Source organism: Heterodontus francisci, chromosome 13 (genome assembly GCF_036365525.1).
Source record: "Heterodontus francisci isolate sHetFra1 chromosome 13, sHetFra1.hap1, whole genome shotgun sequence".
NCBI lineage: Eukaryota > Metazoa > Chordata > Chondrichthyes > Heterodontiformes > Heterodontidae > Heterodontus > Heterodontus francisci.
Window position 1 is genome coordinate 16909756 of NC_090383.1, and position 25502 is coordinate 16935257.

General features: G+C 41.9%; 1 protein-coding gene across 6 annotated transcripts in view; it reads right to left on the reverse strand.

Moving 5' to 3' along the window:
* LOC137376248 (ras and Rab interactor 2-like) overlaps positions 1-25502 on the reverse strand; it is a 182336-nt gene that overhangs the window by 42146 nt on the left and 114688 nt on the right. For 4 of the 6 annotated variants that reach the window (XM_068044414.1, XM_068044416.1, XM_068044415.1 and 1 more), the window contains 3 exons: positions 12822-12907; positions 7388-7482; positions 1808-2000 (listed from right to left, as the gene is read on the reverse strand). In XM_068044414.1, coding sequence (XP_067900515.1) covers positions 1808-2000; positions 7388-7482; positions 12822-12863 — 330 coding nt within the window. In that variant the 5' untranslated portion in view covers positions 12864-12907. Of the gene's footprint in view, positions 1-1807; positions 2001-7387; positions 7504-12014; positions 12185-12821; positions 12908-25502 lie in introns of those variants that run through there. The other 2 variants (XM_068044418.1, XM_068044419.1) reach the window with 2 other exon arrangements.

Genomic DNA, 25502 nt, shown 5'->3' on the forward strand with positions numbered 1-25502 from the left:
CTCTTTCTCACCTGGTTGTAACACCAATGTATCTACAATCCTCCTTTATTACACACCACAATCTCTGGTCATTGACCTGAACTTCTGGTGATCATTACCTGCTATTATAATTTATTTAACTCTCTGTTCATTATGTTTATAATACTGTGCATTCATCTTTAGTTAAACTAAAACACTAGTTAAAATTAACATATTTTAAACTAACACATAATTGTAGAAAAACTTTTTTTTTTTAAAAAGCAAAACCCAAAACAGGGGTTCACTCCTAGTGGCTTGATGACACCACGGTTAAATACCAGTTAATCACAATGGAAAAGCTGGCAAACTCTTCATTTTTTTTTTAATTTCAAAAGCTAAATTTCAGACTAACTAGTTGAACTCAGTGGCACATTTCTGCAATATGCATGTCAACATCAGAAATATTCCACTTTCCACTGTCACTTTTCCCAAGGACTTGCTAAAGACAATTTCTACACAGGAGGAAAAAAATCAGCTAGACATGCAACAGCACTCTCCTTGATTATTTATTCGAAAAATGCATCAGTAATTAAGAAAATAATCTTAAGAGGTGAAGTGGCTGATCTCCTGATCAGGGCTGTCATTCTTGTTATATCTCTGCTCAATACCAGCAACAACTTGCATTTACATAGTTAACATATTAAAATATCACAAAGGAATTCACTAATGCAAAATGGATGCTGAACTTGGTAGGGAGGTGCTGAGGACATGGCAAAAATGGCAGTCTTCAGGATGCTTCTGAATACATGGAAGGAGGTAGAAAACGGAGGGGTTCAGGAACAGCATTCTAGACAGTAGAAGACGGCAATTGCAGGCGGAACAGAGGGTGAAAAGGTGGCCGGAGTGAGAAAAAGTGATATACAAGGGATTCATAAACAAGGACAAGGATTAGAAGTGAATGATCTGAGGGATGGAGAGCCAATGGAGGCTGCCAAGGACAGGGAGATGATGCGATTACAATATGTGGCAATAGGATGCAGATACACTGTGGACTAAGTCAGAAAGGTACAGTACTATCAGGGATAGCATACCACGGTCATAGTCACAAGGGATGTCTTGAATAGCAATGACCAGGGCTGCCTCAGCACTGTGCACAAGGCAGAAACCAGACTGAAGAGATTTGGATAGGGAGTGATGAAACAGGTAGGCACACAGCTGGGTGGGAATGACATATGAGGATCATAAAGAGGAAAGGGAGATTACAGGTAGGGCGCTGCTGGAGGAAAGGGAGATTACAGACTGTACACTGTTGGCAAGAACAGCAAAGTTAAAGTCGGCTTTTTGGAGAAGGCGAAAGCAGTTTTGAACAGCAGATGAACAAAGCCTGAGGAAAGGTCGCTGTGGGCAATATCAACCAGCATTGGGCTAAGGAGAGTAGTTATATGCTGATGAGTTTGGTTGAGGCACAAGAGGTCGGTCACATTGAAGAGATGAAGCTGACGTTTCCTGGCCTAGCCTGAACTCCCATTCACCACCACCACTGAAGAGTGTGCAGGGGATGAAAATAAGGCAAACAAGTCAAGTTTCAACACCTCATTTTAAAAAGGGCTGCCAAACTTGGAGTCCAGCCAGCCTGCGCAGAATTTTTCAATTTTCTTCAACTTAAGCATTTATTTTTCAACAGTATGTTGGTAGCATATTTCTCAGATAAAAGTAGGATAATTGAGCTGCAAGACCATTCCACATAATATTCTTTGAAAGAAACATTCAGATGTAGCTTACTGCATTGTTGCTTCACAATTGTAGATATGCCACCTATCTTTTGAAAGGTTTCAGGTCAATAACTCACCCCAGCATCCTCAGGCTGTAGGATACGGAGAGCATCCTCATCACTCAGGGTGAGCTGTAGCCAGACTGGATGGGTGTGCAGAAGCCGATCAAAGATGCTGAGATTACATAAGAAGCTTTCATAGCCAGAATCCCTCATCCAGTACTTAGTAGCTTCTTCTTTCTGATAGTCATAATCCATATCGTCTTGCACACTGCTCAACAAGATGCAACTGATCAGAAATATATAGGCAACTAAACTACACGCAGAAAATAGGCTGTTTTATAAGTTTGTGAAGCAAAGTATAGCACTTTATCTTAAACATAAATTTAAGAATGTTTTTTTCATCACCAGGCTATTCTCAAAAGATTCAGCTTCAACATATATTTACCTGTTTGTACATGGTGGCGATGAGACAAAACTGAAACAGGAGAAGAGTGATTCTCCATAACTGTACAAAATGGCATAAAATGCCAAATTCCCTCATTAGTTTTCTGTTTATATATACACAAAATAACACACACACACACACACACACACACACACACACACACACAAAGTACTTGGCAATAGAAGAACCTTTCATTGTTTTAATGTAATGTGTTTTTGCATCCAATAAGACCAAATCTAAGAGCTATGACATGTTGGGAGTTAAGGGCGCATATATAATTTATTTTGGGACAATTTGTAAACATTCTGCATATTTTCAGACTATGGTGAGGAGGGGAGATCAATATATACAAATATGATAAAATGCATCACTGCGAGCTAGTGGGATATTATCTGTTTAGATAAAGTTTGAATGAGGAATTTGAACCTCTTGTATAAATCCATGACAAACACGTTGAATATCCAGTTTTATTTAATGAGTTCATGGTGGATATTCTGTTCACAACCAGCCCAAGGACTGCTGTGTGGTACTAGTTATGAAGGCTACAAATGATTTAAGTATAAAAGTTGTGAGCACTGGGGGTATGTTCTATTATTTTTTAAACAATTTGATTAGTTTGTTTTCTAATCTATCAGAGGACAGGTCTTGATGCGACTGTTTGTGCAACACATGGCAAACATACCAAATAGCTCCACTGCCAGGAGAATTGTGAACTATTCTCAGTTAAGATGTTGCATTTAATTTGCTGTACACAACTAGAGGCAACAGATCTCCTGCTGTGAATTTTGGACTGTGATGAATTAGCTAGTGTGAACCAGCTGACCACCTCCAGGCGCTTATCCATTGTCTCTCGAGATAAGGAGGCCAAAGAAGAACCAGCATGGTAACAGAATCCTATAATTGAGCTCAGGTGTCTCTGAACTAAAGGGAGAAAAGGAGTCAGAATTCACACACCTAACTGCTGTCCAGTGGCTCCTTCTAGAAAGTGCATATATGTAGAATTTGAAGCCTGAAGGACTTGGCTGTGATGCCTTTGACATTTGAATAGCCAACACTTGATTTAGGCTCATACATGCTGAGCAGCCAATTGGGATGGTACTGGAGGGCTTTTGGCAACTTTGAACCATAACAAGCAGGAGTACTCAGTGAAAAAAACAGAGGGAGGAAAATAAATGCTGTATATAGTGGTGGCAGTGTGGTGGTAACAAACAGATGGGTTATGAGTATGTACTCATAACTCAGGACAAGTTGGTACTAGTCTGATTTCCACTGGTGAGTGGATTTTTCTTTTCTCAGTAACTGTGATGGGTACATGTCTTGTAACCACTGACTCTGGCAATTAATGTGTGAGGCAGTTTGATTATACTGTTTACCTATCCAGTAAAAAGTCCAAGCCAACACTACTGGTTAAACTGTTATAGGGCACAAAGGCAACACATTTAGGGCAAGAGGCTGCTCCACAAGGCTGCATCAGTTATGCTGTCGATTTCAATATAAAGATGAGGTGAACTGTTTACAGTAAGACACTAATTGTAGCTAGGAATTTCCCTTGAGCAGGAAATAAATTTGGATGTATCCCGCAGGCTGAATATTTACATTGGAATGGTTCAACAATTTTCTTTATTTACATTTTTATTTGGAGCAGAGGAAACACTTGAATTTAACAGATCCACTACAAAAGCTTTCCATTTGTCTCACCAATTCTGTTAGGCGTCACCATGTTACAACCGATAAGAGGCTCAAACTATACAAATAAAAGCTGTCTATATATAGCAACAGTTCTCATACTCATTCAGCGTCCTTGCACACTGAACATTTCATTGTAATTCACACAATTACTCTGAGGTGCACTAACTTATGTAAGTAAATGTAACACCAATACTATGGTAGCAACATTCCAGAAACAACAATGAGCTGAAAGACTAACTTTTTGGGGGGGGGGGATGGGGGGTGGGGGAGGGGTTGTATGTCAAAAGAGGGAAGAATTTTGGCGAGCAGACAAAAGGAGCTACCTTCTCTTTTTGAAATCATGCCATGCAATCATTATTGTTCACCCAAAAACTCGAAAATAGGCAGGTGGGAACACAGTTTAACATCTAATCCAAGGAATTGCACCTACAGTACAACTGTCCTTCTGTATTGCACCAGAGTGTCAGCCCAGACTGGGAGTGTTTATCCTGATACACGGCTCAAATACACAACTTTTTGACTCAGCAGTGTAAACTGACCTTGTAATGGGATTTCTTTTTTTCCTGCATCAGCCCCTCCTTTTTTTTCTAATTCGTTCATGGCTAGGCCAGCATTTATTGCCCATCCCTAATTGCCCTTGAGAAGGTGGTGGTGAGCTGCCTTCTTGAACCGCAGCATTCCCTGTGGGGTAGGGACACCCACTGTGCTGTTAGGAAGGGTGTTCCAGGATTTTGATCCAGTGACAGTGAAGGAACGGCGATATAGTTCCAAGTCAGGATGGTGTGCGACTTGGAAGGAAACTTGCAGGTGGTGGTGTTCCCATGCATCAGCTGCCTTAGTCCTTCTAAGTGGTAGAGGTCACGTGTTTGGAAGGTGGTGTTGAAGGAGCCTTGCTGCGTTGCTGCAGTGCATTTTATAGATGGTACACCCTGCTGCCACTGTACATCAGTGGTGGAGGGAGTGAATGTTTGTAAGTGGGGTGCCAATCAAGCGGGCTGCTTTGTCCTGGATGCTGTTGAGCTTCTGGAGTGTTGTTGGAACTGAACCCATCCAGGCAAGTGGAGAGTATTTCATCACACTCCTGACTTGTGCCTTGTAGATGGTGGGCAGGCTTTGGGAGTCAGGAGGTGATTTACTCAGCACAGAATTCCTAGCCTCTGACCTGCTCTTGCAGCCACGGTATTTATATGGCTACTCCAGTTCAGTTTCTTGTCAATGGTAACCCCCAGGATGTTGATAGTGGGGGATTCAGCGATCATAATGCCATTGAATGGCACAAACCAAAATATACAAGACCCTCACAGGTCAATCTTGCACTGTAGTAATCGCACAACAATGGCAGATGCCATTACTGTGGCGCAGAACTTCTGGCGTACATGACTGACTCTAGGCCAAAATTTCCTGGGACCATCCACTGTTACCCTCATCAAAACAGTGAATTTTATTAGTTCTGTTCCCCCTCCCCCACCCAACTAAGATCAATTAGCCATTTTTCTACATTTAAGCCAGTTTTCATGCCACTGTCACTTAGGCCACTCAGACCATTAATTTTCACTCTGACAGCCATGTGATTTAATTTAAATAACATGTGAAAATGTGTTTGTTGATTAGGACCTTGGTTGGGCCAATAAATGTGGGACATCATTTTGTGAAACTGATTGATCAATTGCTGGAGTTCTTGTATTTCAAACCCTGTAATTATTTCATCCAAGCCATACATCTTTTGTTCGATTGTGATAATTTGATCCCTCAAATTGAAGAATGTCCGATTAATTTTGAATGCAGCAAGTTACCATTTAATTTGTCATTTCAATAATCAAATTGGTCTTTGATTTTCATTGTTTCTTTGTTGACATTGTGAGAAAAGTTTTTTTTTAAAATGTAGCAAGTTATGAGGATCTGGAATGCACTGCCTGAAAGGTGGTGAATGCAGATTCAATAATAATTTTCAAAGAAGAACTGGATAAATACCTGAAGGGGTAAAAACTGCAGGGCTATGGCAGAAAGGGCAGGGGAGTGGGACTAACTGCACAGCACTTTCTGGGCGGAATCCTCCGCCCTTAGGCTATGACCATAAGTCGGGACCAATTCCAGGTCCGAACCGCACTCTGCCTGTCAGGGTGCTCGCCTGCGAGGTCGTCCCGGAGGCAGCCAATTAAATGGTCATCTCCGGGTCCACCGTCCAATTAAGTACAGCAAACAGGTCCCTGAGGCTATAGCCTTGGAAGGACGGCAGCTCCACCACCAGAGGTGGGTGCTGCCACGGTTGGCAGGGGAACACGAGGGTGCCTTCATCTTGAGGCGCCCTCTAAAGACGTTACTATTTAATTAAATTAACGGTGGCCACAGCTGCCAGACCACTCCATGGAGGGGAAACCTCTCCACAGGATGGCCAGCGGCAGTAGTTGTGACCTAGTCCTGGCCATGGCTCGGTTCGGGAGGTTAGTGCAGGAGGCCTAGCAGACCCCCCAGGCCATCTGCTGGTCAAGTCACCTCCAGGCACCTGACGGGCTTGGCCCTCAGTGGGGGACCCATTCCAGTGGAGGCCCCAATCAGCCCACAAAAGGGCTACCTGCCGCTGCCAGGTGGGTAGCTACTTCAGGTAATGGCCCTCTTCAGGTAATGGTCCACTTCCGGGAAGATTACCCGGCGGCAGGAACGCATCAACCCACTGGACAGATGCCAACTTCTGTGAAATTCTTCCCGGTTCTGCCTTCAAGCCCGCCCTGTGAGTTTGGGAAGATTCCGTCCTTAAAGAGCTGGCACAGACACAATGGGCTGAATGGCTTCTTCTGTGCAGTATCATACTATGATTGTATGATTCTATGAACTATAAGCTGGCCTTAAATTAAACGTTAGGATCAAGAAACCAGGAAGCAGAGAGACAACACAATGGAAACTTATTTTTATTATTAAGTCTGCACCAATTGAACTTTCAAACAGTACAACAAAGCAATCTAAAACTTTACTTTGGGACTTTACAATGGTAAAAGACTCTGGTGAGAGATATACAGAAAGGTACAACTTACAAGGAAACATTATATGAAATTCATTACTATTTATTTTTCCAAAATGTAAGCAAGGTTTGACCAATTTGAATAGTGTACCGCTCAAGGGAAACAAACTTAAAATTCTGACGGTAAGAAGTCCCATGAAAGGAGTGCCAGCACAGAAAAGCATCTGGGGAACAGTCTAAAAGAATTTCTGAATTTGCATCCCACAATTCCACGTAAATTTAAGAGTTGGGATACATTATTTATTTATTTAGAGATAAAGCACTGAAACAGGCCCTTCGGCCCACCCAGTCTGTGCCGACCAACAACCACTCATTTATACTAATCCTACATTTAACCCCATATTCCCTACCATATCCCCACCATTCTCCTACCCCCTACCGACACTAGGGGCAATTTACAATATTATAAATGCAGAAAGAAAAATGAGTTAGCGTCAAAGGTGGGGGCTGGTGACAGGAAATCATGCTGGAAAAGATGTGTCACTAAAGAAAAAGGAAAACTTACCGTAACCACTGAGCATACTGAGTATCTTCATCTGCATCAGGAATAGAATGGCCCATCTTCAGTTCTCCAATCTCTGAGGCAAGTGTGTCAATCAGCTGTGATAAGCAGGCAAAAGTCTATTGTTAGACAGCGGAAAAGGTTAATCAGTCTGTAGAAACTTCACATTGCTAAGAACACAAAGTATTCAGGACAGGATTTCCCTTGTACTACTGTAGATGTTAATGCTCCCAATAAAGACAAATACTTTGGAATGCACGCTATACTTATGTCAAACCCAAAATGATAGATAAACACATCTCACGCAGCTTTGGAATAATGTTTAACTATGGGAAAAATCAGAGACTGATGGAAAATGAACAGCTTTACTTTGTATTTGCTTGCAAACTTCACCTGTGCCTACATTAAAAGCTTAGCTTCCTGGCATTTCATGTTACAACAAAAACATTCAGTAAGCTAATTTAAAGACATTCCCATTTCATGAGTATTACTGCAGGTTTTCATAAGAAACAGGTGTATAAACAGCAGCAAAACCTTTTCATTCTTCAGTTGCAATTTTCCTCAGCTGGCAAAATGTACTGACCACTGTGATTGCAAATCCACCTCTACCCCAAAAACAGGCAGCGTTAGAAGATTTGGCATACTGAGCACCCAGTAAGGAAGTGGCTACCATTTCCCTATAATGGCATCTAACCAACTCTTCTATTATTCCAGGGTTATTACCTCCATTATCTTCCTCAGAAGTGTATTCTACACTCTGGGTGAAGGTGAAATTCCTCACAGTCCTAAATTTTCCCTGCGTCCCCTTGTCCTACAGTTGCACATTAATTTGAAGTAGTTTCCTGAATTAACCTTACTTACTATGTTTTTGTTTATACCTCGTCACCTCCAGTCTTTCCTTCCTCATAACTTGAGTCCGCTGTTGCTCAGTTGGTAGCACTCGTTTAAGTCACTGAATTAATAACCTTTACATTCCCACCATCTGTCCCAGTCTGATATTCATGCCGGTGGCCGGCAAACGCACGTCTTCAGATCCCCGTCCAGGGAACTGGGGTGCAACACTGGTGGGGAGGGGGAGCATGTAAGTTTCTCAGTGCCGCAGCGGGGTGGAGAGAGCTGGGACAAACTAATATTATTGCTGTAGGGGCTGGTGGGAAGGGTTAAAGTCTAATGTTCAGGCACTGGGGTGGGGAAGGTGGTCAGGTGGAGAAGGGAAGTGTTTTGGGGGTAGAGGGATAGGACAAGTAATTAGATTATTGGGGGGGGTGGAGAGGGGCAGAATAAATGCATTTTTTAAAATAAAATTTTTCTTCAACTATTGAAAGTGAGGGCTCGAAGCCCTTTAAAAATGGTGTCAGCGCCTGCGCACAGGCAGCTGATGTCATTGCCAGGGACATCATCGTGGGGGGAGGAGGGGGGGGGTCCGCCCCAGCTGTTTAAATGAGCTGCCGCACCTAATATCGCAGCGGCTCCACGACGTGTGGCCCGTTTCGCCCGTCGCCAATTACAGGACTATAAATTTCAGCCCAGTGTGTTCAAGTTCCACTCCAGGACTTGAGCACAAAAATCTAGGCTGACACTCCAGTGTAGTACTGAGGGAGTTCTGTACTTCCCCACTTCTGACCTTATGATAGAGGGAAGGACATTGATGAAGCAGCTGAAGATGGTTGAGCCTAGGACACTACCCTGAGGAACTCCAGTGATGTCCCGGGACTGAGGTGATTGGCCTCCAACAACCACAACCAATCCACGCTTTAGTGCCTAGCCTGCAGATGTCTGCTTTAGCACCTGCAGACAAGTTTAAATCAGGGTAATCATCAATTAACTCAAGTTGCATGCTAAAACCAGACTTTCAAACAAGTGTGTTTAATAGTACAGCACTCACTTAACTCCTGGTTTTCACTGTTACACCAAAGTAAGCCCGTGTGACTCAGTGAGGATTCTTCAGTCTGACTGATTGAAGAGTCTCACTGTTTCTTGTTCTGCTCACATATGTCATAGATTCCCTGTAGAGGGAGCCACACTGGATCAGACCAAATTACAGCAAGTCTCTGCCCAAAAGCTCACCAAAACTCTCTGGGCAGCTGTCAGCGAGGTGAATGGTGAACAGCGTTCCTTTGCAGCTGACCTCAAAATCTAAACGCCATTGTTAGGCAGCAGTACAGCAATTCTTTCAAAATGTCACTAAAATGAGTGCGTTTCAATGTCCCAGTGGAACGTCTGACTTCAATCTTACATCCCCAGAAGAATCACAGATTTCTGAAAGTCATTTGGGAGAAGTCAGGTTACCACCAGTGACCTCTACTGCTCATTTCCACAGAAAAATATTTTTAACATACAACTTTTAGTAACTCTAAATTAAAACACAATATTAGATAAAAGTAGAACTACTTTGGCCCAAACCACATATGCACAGCAAAGGATAAATCTGCCCATTTCCTATTGAGATCCATCAACATTAGGGAAATTTTAGGAGTGAGATTTTATGTTCAAAAGATCACAACCCCATTGATATAGAGATAACTATTTTTAAAATTGAAATGTCAAAAATAGGCCATTATTTTTAATCCAAGTGAATGAATCTCACTCTTAAAAAAACTCAGCCTGGCTAACCTCGCACAAACTATCCAAGTAGTACTCCTACAATCATTACAGAGATAGATTTTAAAGTAGCTGCATGCCATCCCACTGAAAGAAAACAAAGTTAGAAGTTCCAACTTGAATCAGCTAGGCTACCCGCAGACTTCCTAAAACACTAAACTGCAGCAACCACAAAACTACATTCCACAGAATTTAGATACTGAAAACAAGTTCTCATGCAACATAAGTACTCCATTATCTTTGTTTATATTCTGTACAAAAGAACAGATTTACCAAATACAGTTTGCACCATGTGTTTTTTTTTTAAACCAGTGGCAGCCCACAACAGAATCTCAAGCTTCTTTACCAGTTAACCCACGAGACAACTTCGGCTAAACATATAAAGATAAGTATGTACTTGCTTTTATATAGCATCTTTCATGACCTCAGCACATACTGCAGCATGTTACATTCAATGAAGTGTTGTAATATGACCCTGATCAATAGGGAGGTGCAACTTGTTCCATGCTTCAATCAACTGAGTGATGAATTCACTTAAAATGCATAAAAAGTCTCGTGTGCCTATATTTTAGTTATTTCCCTTTCAGTTAGTTCAAAATGAAGACTGACAAGGAAAGGGTGTAAAATGTAACTACTGTATCATCTATCTAGATGCAAGTGGAAATTTAGTTAAGAACAACAGTGGTTTAAAGAGAAAATTGAAAAAAGTTCATGGAAATGTTGGATGATTACCCATATAACATTTACAGTCTTTAGTTATTCGGATTTGTGACTATAAAAGGATTTCAGAATCTAGGAACAAAGGGACAGGGAGAGGCCATTCAACCCCCTGAGCCTGTTCCACCATCAATTAAATCATAGTTGATCTGCATTTCAACTCCATCTACCTGCCTTGGCTCCTTAACCCTGAATACCCTTGACCTAACAGAAATCTATCAACTTCAAGTTTTGGATGGTTCAATTGACCTTGCCTCAACAGCTTTTTGGGGGAAGTGAATTCCAGATTTCCACCACTCTTTGTGATAGGAAGTGTTTCCTGATATCACCCCTGAACAATCCAGCTCTAATTTTAACATGATGACCCCTTGTTCTCGACTCGCCCACCAGAGGAAATAGTTTCTCTCTATCAACTCTCTAATCATTTGAAACACCCCTTAATCTTAAAAGAATACAAGCTTAGTCTATACAACCTGTCTCATAATTTAACCCTTTTAGTGGGTATCATTCTGCTGAATCTGTGTTGCTCTGCCTCCAAGGATATCCTTCCTGAGGCATGGTGCCCAGAGCTGAATGCAGTACTCCAGATGCGGTCTCACTGGAGATCTGTACAGGTGTACCATAACCTCTACCTCTTTGTATTCTACCTTCTTGAGATAAAGGCCAATGTTCTATTAGCCTTTTATTTTTGTAAATGTCTACCAATTTTTAGTGATTCCTGTACTTCAGGCCCTCTAAGTCTCTCTGCTCATTCACGGTCCTAGCTTCTCACCATTTAGAAAATATTCGGATCGATGTTTCTTAGGTCCAAAAGTAGGTGACCCTCACACTTTCCCACAATGAACTCCATCTGCTATTGTTTTTCCCGTTCACTGAATCTTCAATGTACCTTTGCAACTTTCTGTTCCCATCTACACTATTTACTGTGCTACCTAACGTTATCAACAAACTTAGATATACGGCTCTCTGCTCCTTCATCCAAATCATGTATAAATATCATGAAAAGCTGTGAGCCAGTACAGACCCCAAGGGGACAACACTCGTCACATCCTGCCAATTTGAATACAAACCAATTCTCTGTCTCATACCTCCAAACCAATTTTCTATCTCTTACCTCCAAACCAATTCTCTACCCATGTCAATAGGTTGCCTCCAATTCCATGTGCTTTGCTGTTTGTTAACCATCTCTTAGCAAACCTAGCAAAATGTTTTCTGGCAGTTAGTATAAATGACATCCACAGACACTCCCTTATATACTAAATTAGTTAACCTCCTCAAAAAATTCTACTAAGGTTCATTAGACATGACTTACTCTTTACAAATCCACGCTGGCTCTCTCTGATAAACTCATACGCATCTCCTCAGTCAGTGTCACTAATAGTGCATTATTTAAAACGACATCCAGTGGTAGTTACAATATTAGATTAAGCGTCCATTTCTTTTATTCCACTAACATTTACAGCTGAGCTTTTGACTGTCTCGGCAGAGCTGTCCACAGGAAAAAGGAAAGAGAACCAGGGTGGGATCATTTCCTCATCTCTCAAGCATGTTTCCTGGCATGTTCACTGATGGCAAAGCAATGAAATGCTGTTGGACTGTGTGCTCAAGTTCACCCTTCCCAAAAAAAAAGAGGACAGTGTGGATGTGAGGGGTGGGGTGAAGAGAGGGAGGGAGAAGGAGCTCAAGGCAAAAAGCAGGAAAACAAATAAAAACCACAACAGATGGAAATATTATTGGTTGGGAAAGCTTCCTGGTTCACTATTTTGTGTACATTGATACCCCCAGTGCTATGCAGATGCTTTCCCCCACAGTTGGAGAAACACAAACACATTAAAAGTAATTTTGTAACCAAGGATTACTGAAAAATAACCACAACATCTTTCAGCAGGAGACACAGTTGTTCTATTCTCATAAGAGTGGATATTAACTGAAGCTAATGTTGGTCTCACTTGGGGGAACTGCACTAAGTGAATTACTCTTTTGGAGAGTTGGTGTGGACACGATGGGCCGAATGGCCTCCTTCTGCGCAGTAACAATTCCGCAATTCTGTGAAAAAAAGAGCTGTGAATATTCCGAAAACATTGCCTCTGTTAAACGTACTGCAGCAAAATTACAATACCTTAAAAAAACTCCCCCTCCGCAGCTCAACCAGACCTGACATTCTCAGCGATTATCTGGGATGGCTTCAGAGTTAGCTAGACAGACCTGAAACCAAAGAAATTTAATGGTTATTCCATGCTAAAGGAAATTCTGATGCTCGTTGCAAAACAATCAGTCACAACAGACATTCTGCCAAAATCCATGACAGCAACACCCCTTTATTAAATCCATACTGGCAAAGTTAAGTAGGGACACGATTTAACATTTTTGTGTTAAATGACTTCAAAATAGAGTAGATCATACAGCATCAACAGAGTTCAGAATCATTTAATCTTCAAATATCCTCTTCATCTTTAACAAATAAAAACACAGTTTAAAGCTCACTGAATTTAAAGGCTCGAGTATTGCACTGCAAGTCAAGTTCTCCATATGCTTGTGTTGAGACTGAAGGTAATTTGAGGTCAAGAGACACAAGCAGCTGCTTGTGTTTAATTTTCGATTTGGAATACCAGCTTGTTCATTCTCTTTTTTGTACAATAGTATATCCACTGCTTTTTCACTCCAGCACAAAGTATATTGTTTTAGGAGCAAATAAACATTTTTTTCAAACTGTTAGTTGTTCTTAAAGTGTGCCGAAGGTTTTAAAGTTGAACTTTACAAACTATTTTCATAGAGTCATTACGGCACAGAAGGAGGCTATTCGGCCCGTCCAGCCCATGCTGGTTCTCTGTAAAGCAATCCAATCAGTCTCATTCAATTTCCTTTGAAATCATTCATCGCCTCTGCTTCTACCACCCTCATAAACAGCGAGTTCCAGGTCACTTGCACTCACAGTGTAAAAATATTCTTCCTCACATCTCCCTGCATCTCTTGCCCAAAACCTTAAAGCTGCGTTCCCTAGTCCTTGTACAATCAGCCAATGGGAACAACTTTTCTTTATCTAAACCTGTCATACCTCTATCACATCTCCCCTCAATCTCCTTTGCTCCAAGCACAACAACCCCAGCTTCTCCAACTTACTTGTAACTAAAATCCCCCATCCCTGGTACTATTCTGGTAAATCTCCTCTGCACCCTCTCAAGGGCCCCTCAAAGTGTGGTGACCAGACCTGGAAGGAATACTCCAGTATCCAGCCTAACCAGAGCTTTATAAAGGTTCAGCATAACTTGCCTGTTTTTGTGCTCAATAGTTCTAGTTATGAAGCCCAAGATCCCATATGCTTTGCTAACCACTCTCTCAATATGTCCTGCCACCTTCAAAGATCTATGCGCATGAACCTCCAGGTCCCTCTGTCCCTGCACACTCTTTAGAATTGTGCCATTTAGTCTCTATTGCCTCTCCTATCTCTTCATCCAAAATGCATCACCTCATGCTCCTCTGTATTAAATTCCATCTTCCACTTGTCTGCCTATTCTGCTAGCCTTTCTATGTCCCTTTGCAGTCGATAGGGATCATCCTCATTGTCTGCCACATCTCCAGGTTTGGCATCATCGGCAAATTTTGAAATTTTACTCTGCATTCCAAAATCCAAGTCATTTATGTATATCAAAAAATTGCAGCTGTCCTAGCACTGAACCTTGGGGAACACCACTGTCTGCCATCCCCCAGTCTGAAAAACAACCATTTAGCACAACTCACTGTTTTCTTTCCTTAAGTCTTCTTTTTTTTATCCGAGCTGACACTTATTCCATGAGCCTCAATTTTGTAAACAAGCCTTTTATGTGGTACTTTGTCAAACACTTTGTTAAAATCCACATAGGCAACATCCATTGCATTCCCTTTGTCAACCTTCTCTTGTTGCTTCTTCAAAAATTCAATTAGATTAGTCAAGCACGATCTGCCTTTTACAAATCCATGCTGGGTCTCCTTACTTAACTCAGACCTCTCCAAGTGCCTGTTGATTTTTTCCCCTGATCATTGTTTCTAAAATGTTACCCACCACTGATATTAAAGTGACGCGCCTGTAATTTCTAGGAATGCCCTTACACCCTTTCTTGAATAAGGGTGTCACAATTGCTACACTCTAGAACAAAAGAACAAAGAACAGTACAGCACAGGAACAGGCCATTCGGCCCTCCAAACCTGCGCCGATCTTGATGCCTGCCTAAACTAACACCTTCTGCACTTTCGGGGCCCATATCCCTCTATTCCCTTCCTATTCATATATTTGTCAAGATGTCTCTTAAACGTCGCTATCGTATCTACTTCCACCACCTCCCCTGGCAGCACGTTCCAGGCACTCACCACCCTCTGTGTAAAAAACATGCCTCGCACATCCCCTCTAAACTTTGCCCCTCGCACCTTAAACCTATGTCCCCTAATAACGGACTCTTCCACCCTGGGAAAAAGCTTCTGACTATCCACTCTGTCCATGCCGCTCATAACTTTGTAAACCTCTATCATGTCGCCCCTCCACCTCCGTCGTTCCAGTGAAAACAATCTGAGTTTATCCAACCTCTCCTCATAGCTAATGCCCTCCAGACCAGGCAACATCCTGGTAAACCTCCTCTGTACCCTCTCCAAAGCCTCCACGTCCTTCTAATAGTGTGGCGATCAGAATTGCACGCAATATTCTAAGTGTGGCCTAACTAAGGTTCTGTACAGCTACAACATGACTTGCCAATTTTTATACTCTATGCCCCGACTGATGAAGGCAAGCATGCCGTATGCCTTCTTGACTACCTTATCCACCTGCGTTGCCACTTTCAGTGACCTGTGGACCTGTACGCCCAGATCTCTCTGCCTGTCAATACTCCTCAGGGTTCTGCCATTTACTGTATACTTCCCACCTGCATTAGACCTTCCAAAATGCATTACCTCACGTTTGTCCGGATTAATCTCCACCTGCCATTTCTCCGCCCAAGTCTCCAACCGATCTATATCCTGCTGTATCCTCTGACAATCCTCATCACTATCCGCAACTCCACCAACCTTTGTGTCGTCCGCAAACTTACTAATCAGACCAGCTACATTTTCCTCCAAATCATTTATATATACTACAAACAGCAAAGGTCCCAGCACTGATCCCTGTGGAACACCACTAGTCACATCCCTCCATTCAGAAAAACACCCATCCACTGTTACCCTCTGTCTTCTATGACCGAGCCAGTTCTGTATCCATCTTGCCAGCTCACCTCTAATCCCGTGTGAATTCACCTTTTGCACCAGTCTGCCATGCGGGACCTGGTCAAAGGCTTTACTAAAGTCCATATAGACAACGTCCACCGCCCTTCCCTCATCAATCATCGTCACTTCCTCAAAAAACTCAATCAAATTAGTAAGACACGGCATCCCCTTCACAAAACCATGCTGTCTCTCGCTAATAAGTTCGTTTGTTTCCAAATGGGAGTAAATCCTGTCCTAAATAATCCTCTCTAATAGTTTGCCTACCACTGACGCAAGGCTGACCGGCCTATAATTTCCTGGATTATCCTTGCCACCCTTCTGAAACAAAGGCACAACATTGGCTATTCTCCAGTCCTCTGGGACCTCACCTGTAGCCAATGAGGATGCAAAGATTTCTGTCAAGGCCCCAGCAATTTCTTCCCTTGCCTCCCTCAGTATTCTGGGGTAGATCCCATCAGGCCCTGGGGACTTATCTACCTTAATGCTTTGCAAGACACCCAACACCTCCTCCTTTTTGATAATGAGATGACTGAGACTATCTGCACTCCCTTCCCTAGGCTCATCATCCACCAAGTCCTTCTCTTTGGTGAATACTGATGCAAAGTACTCATTTAGCACCTCGCCCATTTCCTCTGGCTCCACACATAGATTCCCATCTCTGTCCTTGAGTGGGCCAACCCTTTCCCTGGTTACCCTCTTGCTCTTTATATATGTATAAAAAGCCTTGGTCACCTCCCTCTGTATCAAGGGAAGATTGGATTATGATGGCAGGCCCTTCCACCATCTCCAGGCCCATTTCCCTTACAAACTGGGATGCAATCCATCCAGACCAGGTGACTTATCCAGTCTAAGCATAGCCAGCCTTCCTGCCTATCAATTTTCACCTCATCCATCACCTCTACTATCTCCGCTTCTGCTGATATTTTGTCAGCATCCTCTTCCTTAGTAAACACTGATACAAACTACTCATCAAGTATTCTCGCCTTGTCCTACACCCTTAAGCATACATCACCCTCTTTGTCCTTAATAAGCCTCACCCCACTTCTTACTACCCATTTACTATTTACATGCCAGATGATGATTTCTGGGTTCCCTTTTATATTAACTGCCATTCTATTCTCAGTCTCTCCTTGCAGTCTTACTTTCCTCTTCATTTCCCTTCTTAACTTATTATATTTGGCCTGGTTCTCGATTGAAGAATTCATCTGACATGCATCATATACCCTTTTTTTTGGTTTCATCATATTCTCTATCTTCCTTGTTATCTAAGGAGCCCTGGTTTTGGTTCCCTTATCTTTCACCCTTGTTGGAATACCCCTAGCCCATACCTGAAATATGTCTTCAAAGATCAAGAATTGTTCCATTATAGTTTCTCTCATCAATATTTGGTTCCATTTTACCCTGACTAGATCCCCTCTCATCCCACTGAAGTTAGCCCTCTTCCAATTTAGAAGTTCTACTTTAGATTGTTCCTTGCTCTGCTCCATTACTAATCTAAACCTTATGATCCGAGCCAACATTGACCCACCTTCTTACTGAAGTGTTCCTCCACAGACACTTGGTCCAACTCATTCCCCAGGACCACATCCAGCAACAACTCCTTCCTAGTTGAACCAAGAACATACTGGACAACAAAGTTCTCCTGATCACCTTTCAGAAATTCCGCCCCTTCCTTACCCTTTACTCTAAAATTATCCCTATCGATATTTGGGTAATTAAAGTCCCCCAAAATCACCACTCTATAGTTCTTGCATACCTGTGATTTCCTTGCAGATTTTCACCCCTCTCTCTCACTATTTGGAGGCCGACAGAATACCCCCTGTAGCATGATCATACTCTTTTTGCTTCTCAACTCTAACCAAGTGTTCTGTCTTTGCCCCCTCAAGGACATCCTCCCTTTCCATTGTAGTAATGTCTTCCCTAATCAGTACAACCACTCCTTCCTTTTTTCCTTCCCTATCTTTTCTGAACACTTTGTATACTTGAATATTAAGCGCCCAGTCCTCACTATTTTTAAGCCACGTTTCCATTATTCACACTACATTATATTGCCATACGGCTATGTGTGCTTGAGCTCACCAACCTCATTCACCACACTTTGTGCGTTCGCATAATTGCACTGTAAACCACTATATTCCTCATAGTCCTGTTTAGTCTGCTCCTATCTATTATGGCACTACGTCCTTCTCTAATAATATCCTACACTCTCATTCCTTTATGTACCTTAGTCCTCCTTTCTACTTCTATATGCGGGTGCCCATCCCCCTGCCAATTTAGTTAAAACCCTCCCAACCACAATAGTGAACCTCCCCACAAGGACATTGGTCTCAATCCTGTTGAGGTGCAACCCATTCCTTTTGAATAGGTGCCTCCTGGCCTAGAACTGGTCCCAATGTCCCAAGAATTCGATGCCCTCCCTCCTACACCATGCTTTAAGCCTATCTTCCTATTTCTACTCTCACTAGTGTGGGGCACTGGGAATAATCCAGAGATTACTACCTTTGAGATCCTATTTTTTAAACTTCCTCCCTAGCTCCTGAAAATCTGACTGTAGGACTTCAATACCTGCTCTCTCTATGTCATTGGTACTGATGTGTAGCACAACTTCTGGCTCACTCCCTTCCCCCTCCACACTATTCTGCACTTTCTCCAGGATATCCTTTACCCTGGCACCAGAGAGACAACACACCATGCAGACTCACGATGATAGTTACAGAAATGCCTGTCTGTCCCCCTAACTATGGAATCTTCTAGAATGATTGCATTTCTACTCTTTGCTGTTCCTTCTAGTGCTGTCCTGTATCCACTGTTGCCATGGTCTGGACTGCACTCCTTCAGTTCCTTCACTCCCAGCAGTCTCCAAAGCTGAGTACCGATTTGAGAGTGGTGCACACCCTAAAGACTCCTGCACTTACTGCTCTTCCAGATGGCCATTCATCTGCTATCCTGAACTTTCAATGCCTGGTGGGTGGCCACCTCCTGGAACATATGATCCAAGAAAATCTCACCCTCCCTGATGCTGCCTCTCAAACTCGAAAATCCTGAGCTCGAGCTCAAGCAACTGGAGACTCTTTCTACACCTGTGGTCCCCAAGACACGAAGTATCCTAAAGTTCCCACATGGCGTAAGAATTACAAGCACCAGTTTCCAATTTTCAGTTTTGAAAATCAGGCAAAATCTGTGCAATATTTTTTTAATGGAAGCCATAGCTACAATTTTTTAAATGGAGAATGTTGCTACAGTAAGGTATCATTTTGAAGAAACTATCCTTACAGTAGAACCCAAGTAGAGTTTAATTTCCCACCCTCCATAATATATACATACTATCATCCACACACACACTTACTCTTGACTCAGAAATGGTTTTAGCTAACATTTACATCAGTGAGATTCCTTGGGTGTTTTCGGGCTTACTCGGATGCTGCTTTCTGAGGCCAGAAAACAAAACTTGGTATTTGAAATAGCAAGGGTGCACATGATTCAAACAGAATTGCATTCACCAGCCTCCAAACAGACAGCTTGAAAGTCCTGACACTGTTGTCCAGGAGCATTTGTCATCTCCATCTCGCCATCACCACTGCCAAAAAAAAAGCAGTTAAATGCTGGTGGTTGGCGCACAAGCACATACACAACCTCTGTAATTGTACCTTTGCTGTCACAGCAATTTCTGCTGCATATCTCTCCTTGATACACTTTATAACATGTAGCCTCTCCAGTACAAGTCACATGATTTTGCTTCAGACCTCCCCTGAAGGTTTCAGATACTTACATGGACTGGGTGCCATTACATGATAATCACATGGTTCCTGTGGTAACTTATGTCTGTCCACAGGCTTGCATTGAGGCAAATAGTGGCCTGTGAACATTTTTGAGCTGTGTCAGAAGAGGAACCAGACAGTGGAGTAGGCATTAATTTATGTCAACTAATGTTGACACTCTGCAAATGCTGACTTTTGGCAAGTATCATACTTGCAATCACATATATTTCGTCAACAGTCATCAAGCATTTCACTCAGCAAATTATTTTTGAAATGAGGTGACTGGTGTAGACAAACATTTTTTTTTTAATATAAAACTTTGCAAAACACCAGCTACAAATCATAGTCACTTAATCATATAATGTCAACAGTTAGCATTTGCAGAGTCGCGTCCACATCTGCTGACAAAAATCATTGCTTACTTCACTGCCTGCTCTCTCTCCTGACATTGCTCATAAATGCCTGGCAATTCTCCTCTTTGCCATATGTGTCTCAATGTGGCTTGTGGACATGCATAATCATATGGCTCCTGCAAAAAGCATCATTAGCTCAGTGGGAAGTTTTGGGCTGGCTGATTTGCTGTCAAAGTAGGAACTGCCTGCTCAGAGATCTCAGCTGAAACAGCTGTCATGCTGATTGCCACAGAAAGCTCTGCACTGCAGAAAAATGCTACCGTTTTAACTTCCGGTCATTTTCTTAGTTTACAGTAATTGATTTTCATGAATCTAACATTGTTTCAGCAGCATAAGCAACAACAGCCATAAAGCTGATCGCTGGTGACTGGGTGTGAGGAAAGGTTGGAGAAACATGGGCTTTTAGACTGGAAAGGTGGCATCTGAGAAGTGTATAAGACAGTAAATGGTATGGGAAATGTCCATCTGAAATACTCTTTTAAATTAAACTGGGGGGAGTAGGACAAGAGGTCACAGGTTTAAACTTCAGGTCTGATATCAGGTGGTTTGTCCTTACACAGAGAGTGATTAACACTTAGAATGGACTCCTGGACAGAGTGTGGAGACAAAAACCCTCTAATCATTTCAGAAAGCATTAGATGCAGCAATGGGGAAGAATAGAGGGTTGTTTTAGATGGATGAACTAATACATGGTAGAAAAAGCACTTAATCTGCAAAACCTCTGAGGTCAGAGATCTTTACAAATGTTGACAGTGTCTCGATATTGGAATATATAAACAGAAAGGTCTCAGATGTCATGGCTCAATGGGAACTTTATGGACAGTACTAGTAAATCCAGTGATACAAATACATTTCTTTTTCGCATAATGTCTCCCAAGAACTTTGAAAAGTGGTCAGTGCTAGAAATAAGTTTGACTTCTGTCCTTTAAATATAATTTTAGTTACGTGCCGAATTGGAACAGAATACCTTGTCCAATGAAGTTATTTAAAGTGCATGTAGTACTTGCCAAAAGTCTGAGAGGGGAAGTTAGTGGCTATATCGAAGTAGACCAAACATGCAAACAACCCTGTATGACAACCACCATTATAACTTTTGCACCTTAATCATCCCATGTGCCAGCATTTACCCAAACAATGTAATACTGATGCATGAAACACAGATTTTCCTTCACGCAAGTCTGCACATATTATCTCTCAGTAGGAGCAAAAACTTGGATGCCTTTGCTGAGCTTTATTCAATTCATTTTTTGTTAAAATGAGGTGGTAGTGGAAGTAATGCTACCTGATATACTGATTAGAAGTGAGACAAAGGCCTTGAAATTGGACCATGCTGCCCCTGTGTTATCGGCATAAAAAGGACATCTAAGGGTTCAATATGTCGAATGGTCCGCATGCACGTATTCTGTGCTGGAAGTATACTGCCTGCCATATTGGTAAAGGCACCATAGTACGGTATCTAAGGCACATGCCTGAACCATGCTTTAGGTCCTTTGTATATACAAAATAGGCACCTTAACACTTACTTGAAACCGTCTGTTCTAAGTTCATTTGTGCGTGACTGAAACATGCGCTGTGCATACTGCAGTCAGTTTCTTCAGGCCCTTGGTAGCCAAACTAATGGTCCTTAAAGCTGAGACCACTGGATACTGGCACTGGAAAGGAAAGTTTGAACATTATACTTGTCTGATTTTGCAGCCGGGAGATGCACTCCTACTCCTTCCAGTGCCACATTAAATCCAGGTACTGCAGCTAGCCACCATTCAATCTCCCCCCAATTACCTCTCCCACTCTGGACTCTCCTTGTGACCCTGGCTGGCATGCCAGTCAGCCGATCTTGCTGCCCCTCGGGGAGTGGAGTTTGGCACCTGCAGCTTGCCCATATTAAGCAAACGAGGCCAGTGGGCCAATTTGCCATTATCTTGCCACAGGCCCCATTGAACACTTGTACTGAGTTACCTCAATTCGGGTGCAATTCAATTTCTACGTCAAAGACTGCTGAAATAACAATATAGGAACAGATTAACTTTGGTGACCCTACGTGCAGTTGCCCTGACTGGAAAGGTGTTTTGCTTATATTTTTCCCACCTCTTGGAGCTCTATACCTGCCTACGGGGAAATATGAGGCAGCGACATGGAGTGATTCATTCTGTGATCTTTCTACATCACTATGGAGGAAGCATACAGCATTCTCTCATGTTCTAGTCAGGATTAGGAACCTCTCCATTACGGGATCCACGTGTAAAGGTCTTTAATATTCCTTTCTGCATCTTCATGTTTTTAGTACATCAATCTGCTACATCACCAGCTCAGGCACTATGTAGGTCAAAGCATAAAAGAAAAAAAACTTTTCTTATATAATCAAATGCATATTAGAGCCAAGGCCCTGAGGTTTACCTGCCACATCATCAGACAGTACTGAATTTTTCTATTACTAGTTAACTAATTCAGGAGCATCACAGTAGATGTTAGCTAACTTTTACTGCACCTCATTCTCTGAAATCGATATTGATTAACTTTTATGGTGTTTTTCATCCTAATCCATTACATATTGTTAATGACATCAAGAAATTTATACATATATATTTGGTGTAATACTCATTTATACAGCCAAGGTTCCCGGAATGATATTGATCTATGCATTGTACTATGATTGGCCTCAATAAAGCAAAAGTCAATTCATCTAGCATTTTCAATCTCAATGACTATCTGTTTGTTCCTGCTGAAAAAGGCATTCATGTGTGGCTATCATGTGGAGACAGGATCAGGATCAAGATCAGCTGTGATGCTTCCTTTGGTTGAAAAGTCTACTGAAACCCCTGGTATGGACCCACACATGAAAAATCGCCATTTGGGTTGCTCACCATCTTCCCCTCCTCCCACTCCAACTTGCCACACCCCCAGAACAAGGATGAGTCACCTCCTTCAGGGGCAGAGGGTTAGAAGTATTTAAGCAATAGCCATAAGACACCTGACTATATCATTAAAAACTTAACAGAATTGCTGGCATGTGTACTGGAACAAAAAACAATGTCTGAGTAATTAAGTGATAAGTTCTGAAATACTTGATATAGGTGAAACTAAATAGAAGAGTCATTATAAGGTTCAATGGATGTACTTTGACCATTTACATTACTTTCTGAATTACCCTTTTAAAGAGAGTTTAGATTAGCTGAGCATGTTTCCAGGATTGGTTCATTGATCTTAAAAATGCTCACACTCGGATTACGGTACTGTTAAACTAACTGGTATAAACATCACCTAGTGTTTCTCATAGAAACTATGAAAGGATCTGGTGGGTTCCCACAGGAACATCAGGATGCAGATAGCATACTTTATCCTATTTCAGCATTTTACTGCACGTCAACGGGAAATGGAAGCAACAGGTTGGCCGGGATAACAAAAAGCTGGTCTGGTGCCCATCAAGACATCCAGAATAAATATCTATTGAGTCTTTGGACTAACAACTGCCTATACTTTAAGAAATGAAACACCTAGCACTTCCCAACCAAAGAAAAAACAGAAAATGCTGCAAATACTTGGCAGGTCTGGCACCATCTGTGGAGAGAGAAACAGAGTTAACATTTCAGGCTGATGACCCTTCATCAGAACTTTTCTAAACGATTTTGGATCTGAATTAAAAGCCTCAATTAACAGCGAAATGTCACTGGCCTCAGCAGACCAGTTTTGTCAGTTCTTATAATGCTTAAGTACTTTACTCACATACAAGGAAAGAATAAGTGATCCAGCCCCACCCTACAAATATGCTTTTCCACTGGCTCGATCACAGAGTAGAAACGGCTGTTGCTATGAAGGACTTAATGACAAAGTTTATAACAATGGATCAAGTAAACTGCTCCTAATCTAACCAGGAAAGACAAAGAAATTAGGTGTGTCCAAATATCAGACTCACCAAAGATTAAGGATCTCTAAGTAACACCTTCAGGATGGCTCACAGCCATTCCCAGGAATACATGTTGTTACGACCCAGTGAGGAAGGTGTCTGGGGTTCCCTCTCAGCCTTCACCTGGTCTTACTGTAACTGGGTTTAATTTTAAACACACCATGTTTTTAGTTCCCCCCTTGGTGAATCCTTATTCACCGCTTTCCAATTATAAGGCAAAGAAACCAGCACAAACAGGCTTTCTTGGGTTTAAAGAAGAGAAGTTGAAATTTATCAAACTTGAACTTAACCTCTAATTCGGTTAATGCCTACGAATACAGAGATGCACCCACGCTAGCATGCATACGCGATACACACATGCAAATAGAGACAGAAAAGAAAAGAAAAATAAAGTGGAAAAGTTTGAGGCAATATCTGAAGAGTTTTTGTTATGGTTCTTTGAGCTCACTGTAGAGTCCTTGATTGTAGGTAGATTTTGCTTTTCGTTGGGGCCCAGTATTCTTCTTAAACCTTGTTCTCTGTAGGAGACTTTTCTCTCTTGGGGTTCATGCGCCTTCAGTGAATTCAGAGGCTCATCAGCAAGAGATGGGAGCAGTCCAGGAGCAAACAGTCTTTGAGTTCAAATTCTCTGGGGCTAATTCAAAAGACCCTGGAGCAGCCAGTTAGTCATGTGACCAACTGCTCTAACCAGTCCTGGATTGCATCACCATAGCAGTCTCCGGAATGCTCCTCTTGCACACAATACCTGGTGATCAAGGTCCATTGTGGGTTGAATGTGTCAGGGAGTGGTCCTTTGCCCTTCCAGTCACCGTCTGTTAATATGCAAATATCTTTTTCCAGCCACGGCTGATCTGTTTAACAAATGATTTTCTCACTCCAGCAACAGTTTAAAATCAATGCTCATGACAAAATTAATGTCTCTCATTCTTGGCAGGTGGGGGCCTAGCATGACAATATAACATTCTTTTATTCAAGGTTAATAGTGGTGATGCAGGTAAGCCATGGTAAGTTCCCAGGTGAGTCCCACATCAAAAGGAAATAAGGTCACCAATTTTCTCCTCATGATACAAGTAATGCTGGGAGGTTTGAAGCAGAATCTGTGCTTTGCACAAGCCTACATTTTAATGAGAGTTATTAAACAGAATTTGAAGTGTTTGAATTACAACTGTTACAATACAGATGTGGAAGAGATCACTGGTATCATTTTATTATTTCACACACTAAATGTACAGAATATATCTTGCAGAAAACAAAATCACAAACCTAGAAAATGGCTTAAGCCTACATTTATCTTCAGAATGCTGACTTAAAATTTGAAATTTTCAGCAACTTAGTCCTGCTTACTGTTTTTCTTTCTCATGCTGTCTATTCCATTTGTGCCCTGAAGTCCATATACATTTTTCAACTATTTTATTTCAATCCAATATTCCATATTATAACCAGCTAATATACCCCTTTTTTGTTGAAATGTTTGAAGTTTTATATTTTCATTAAACATTTTT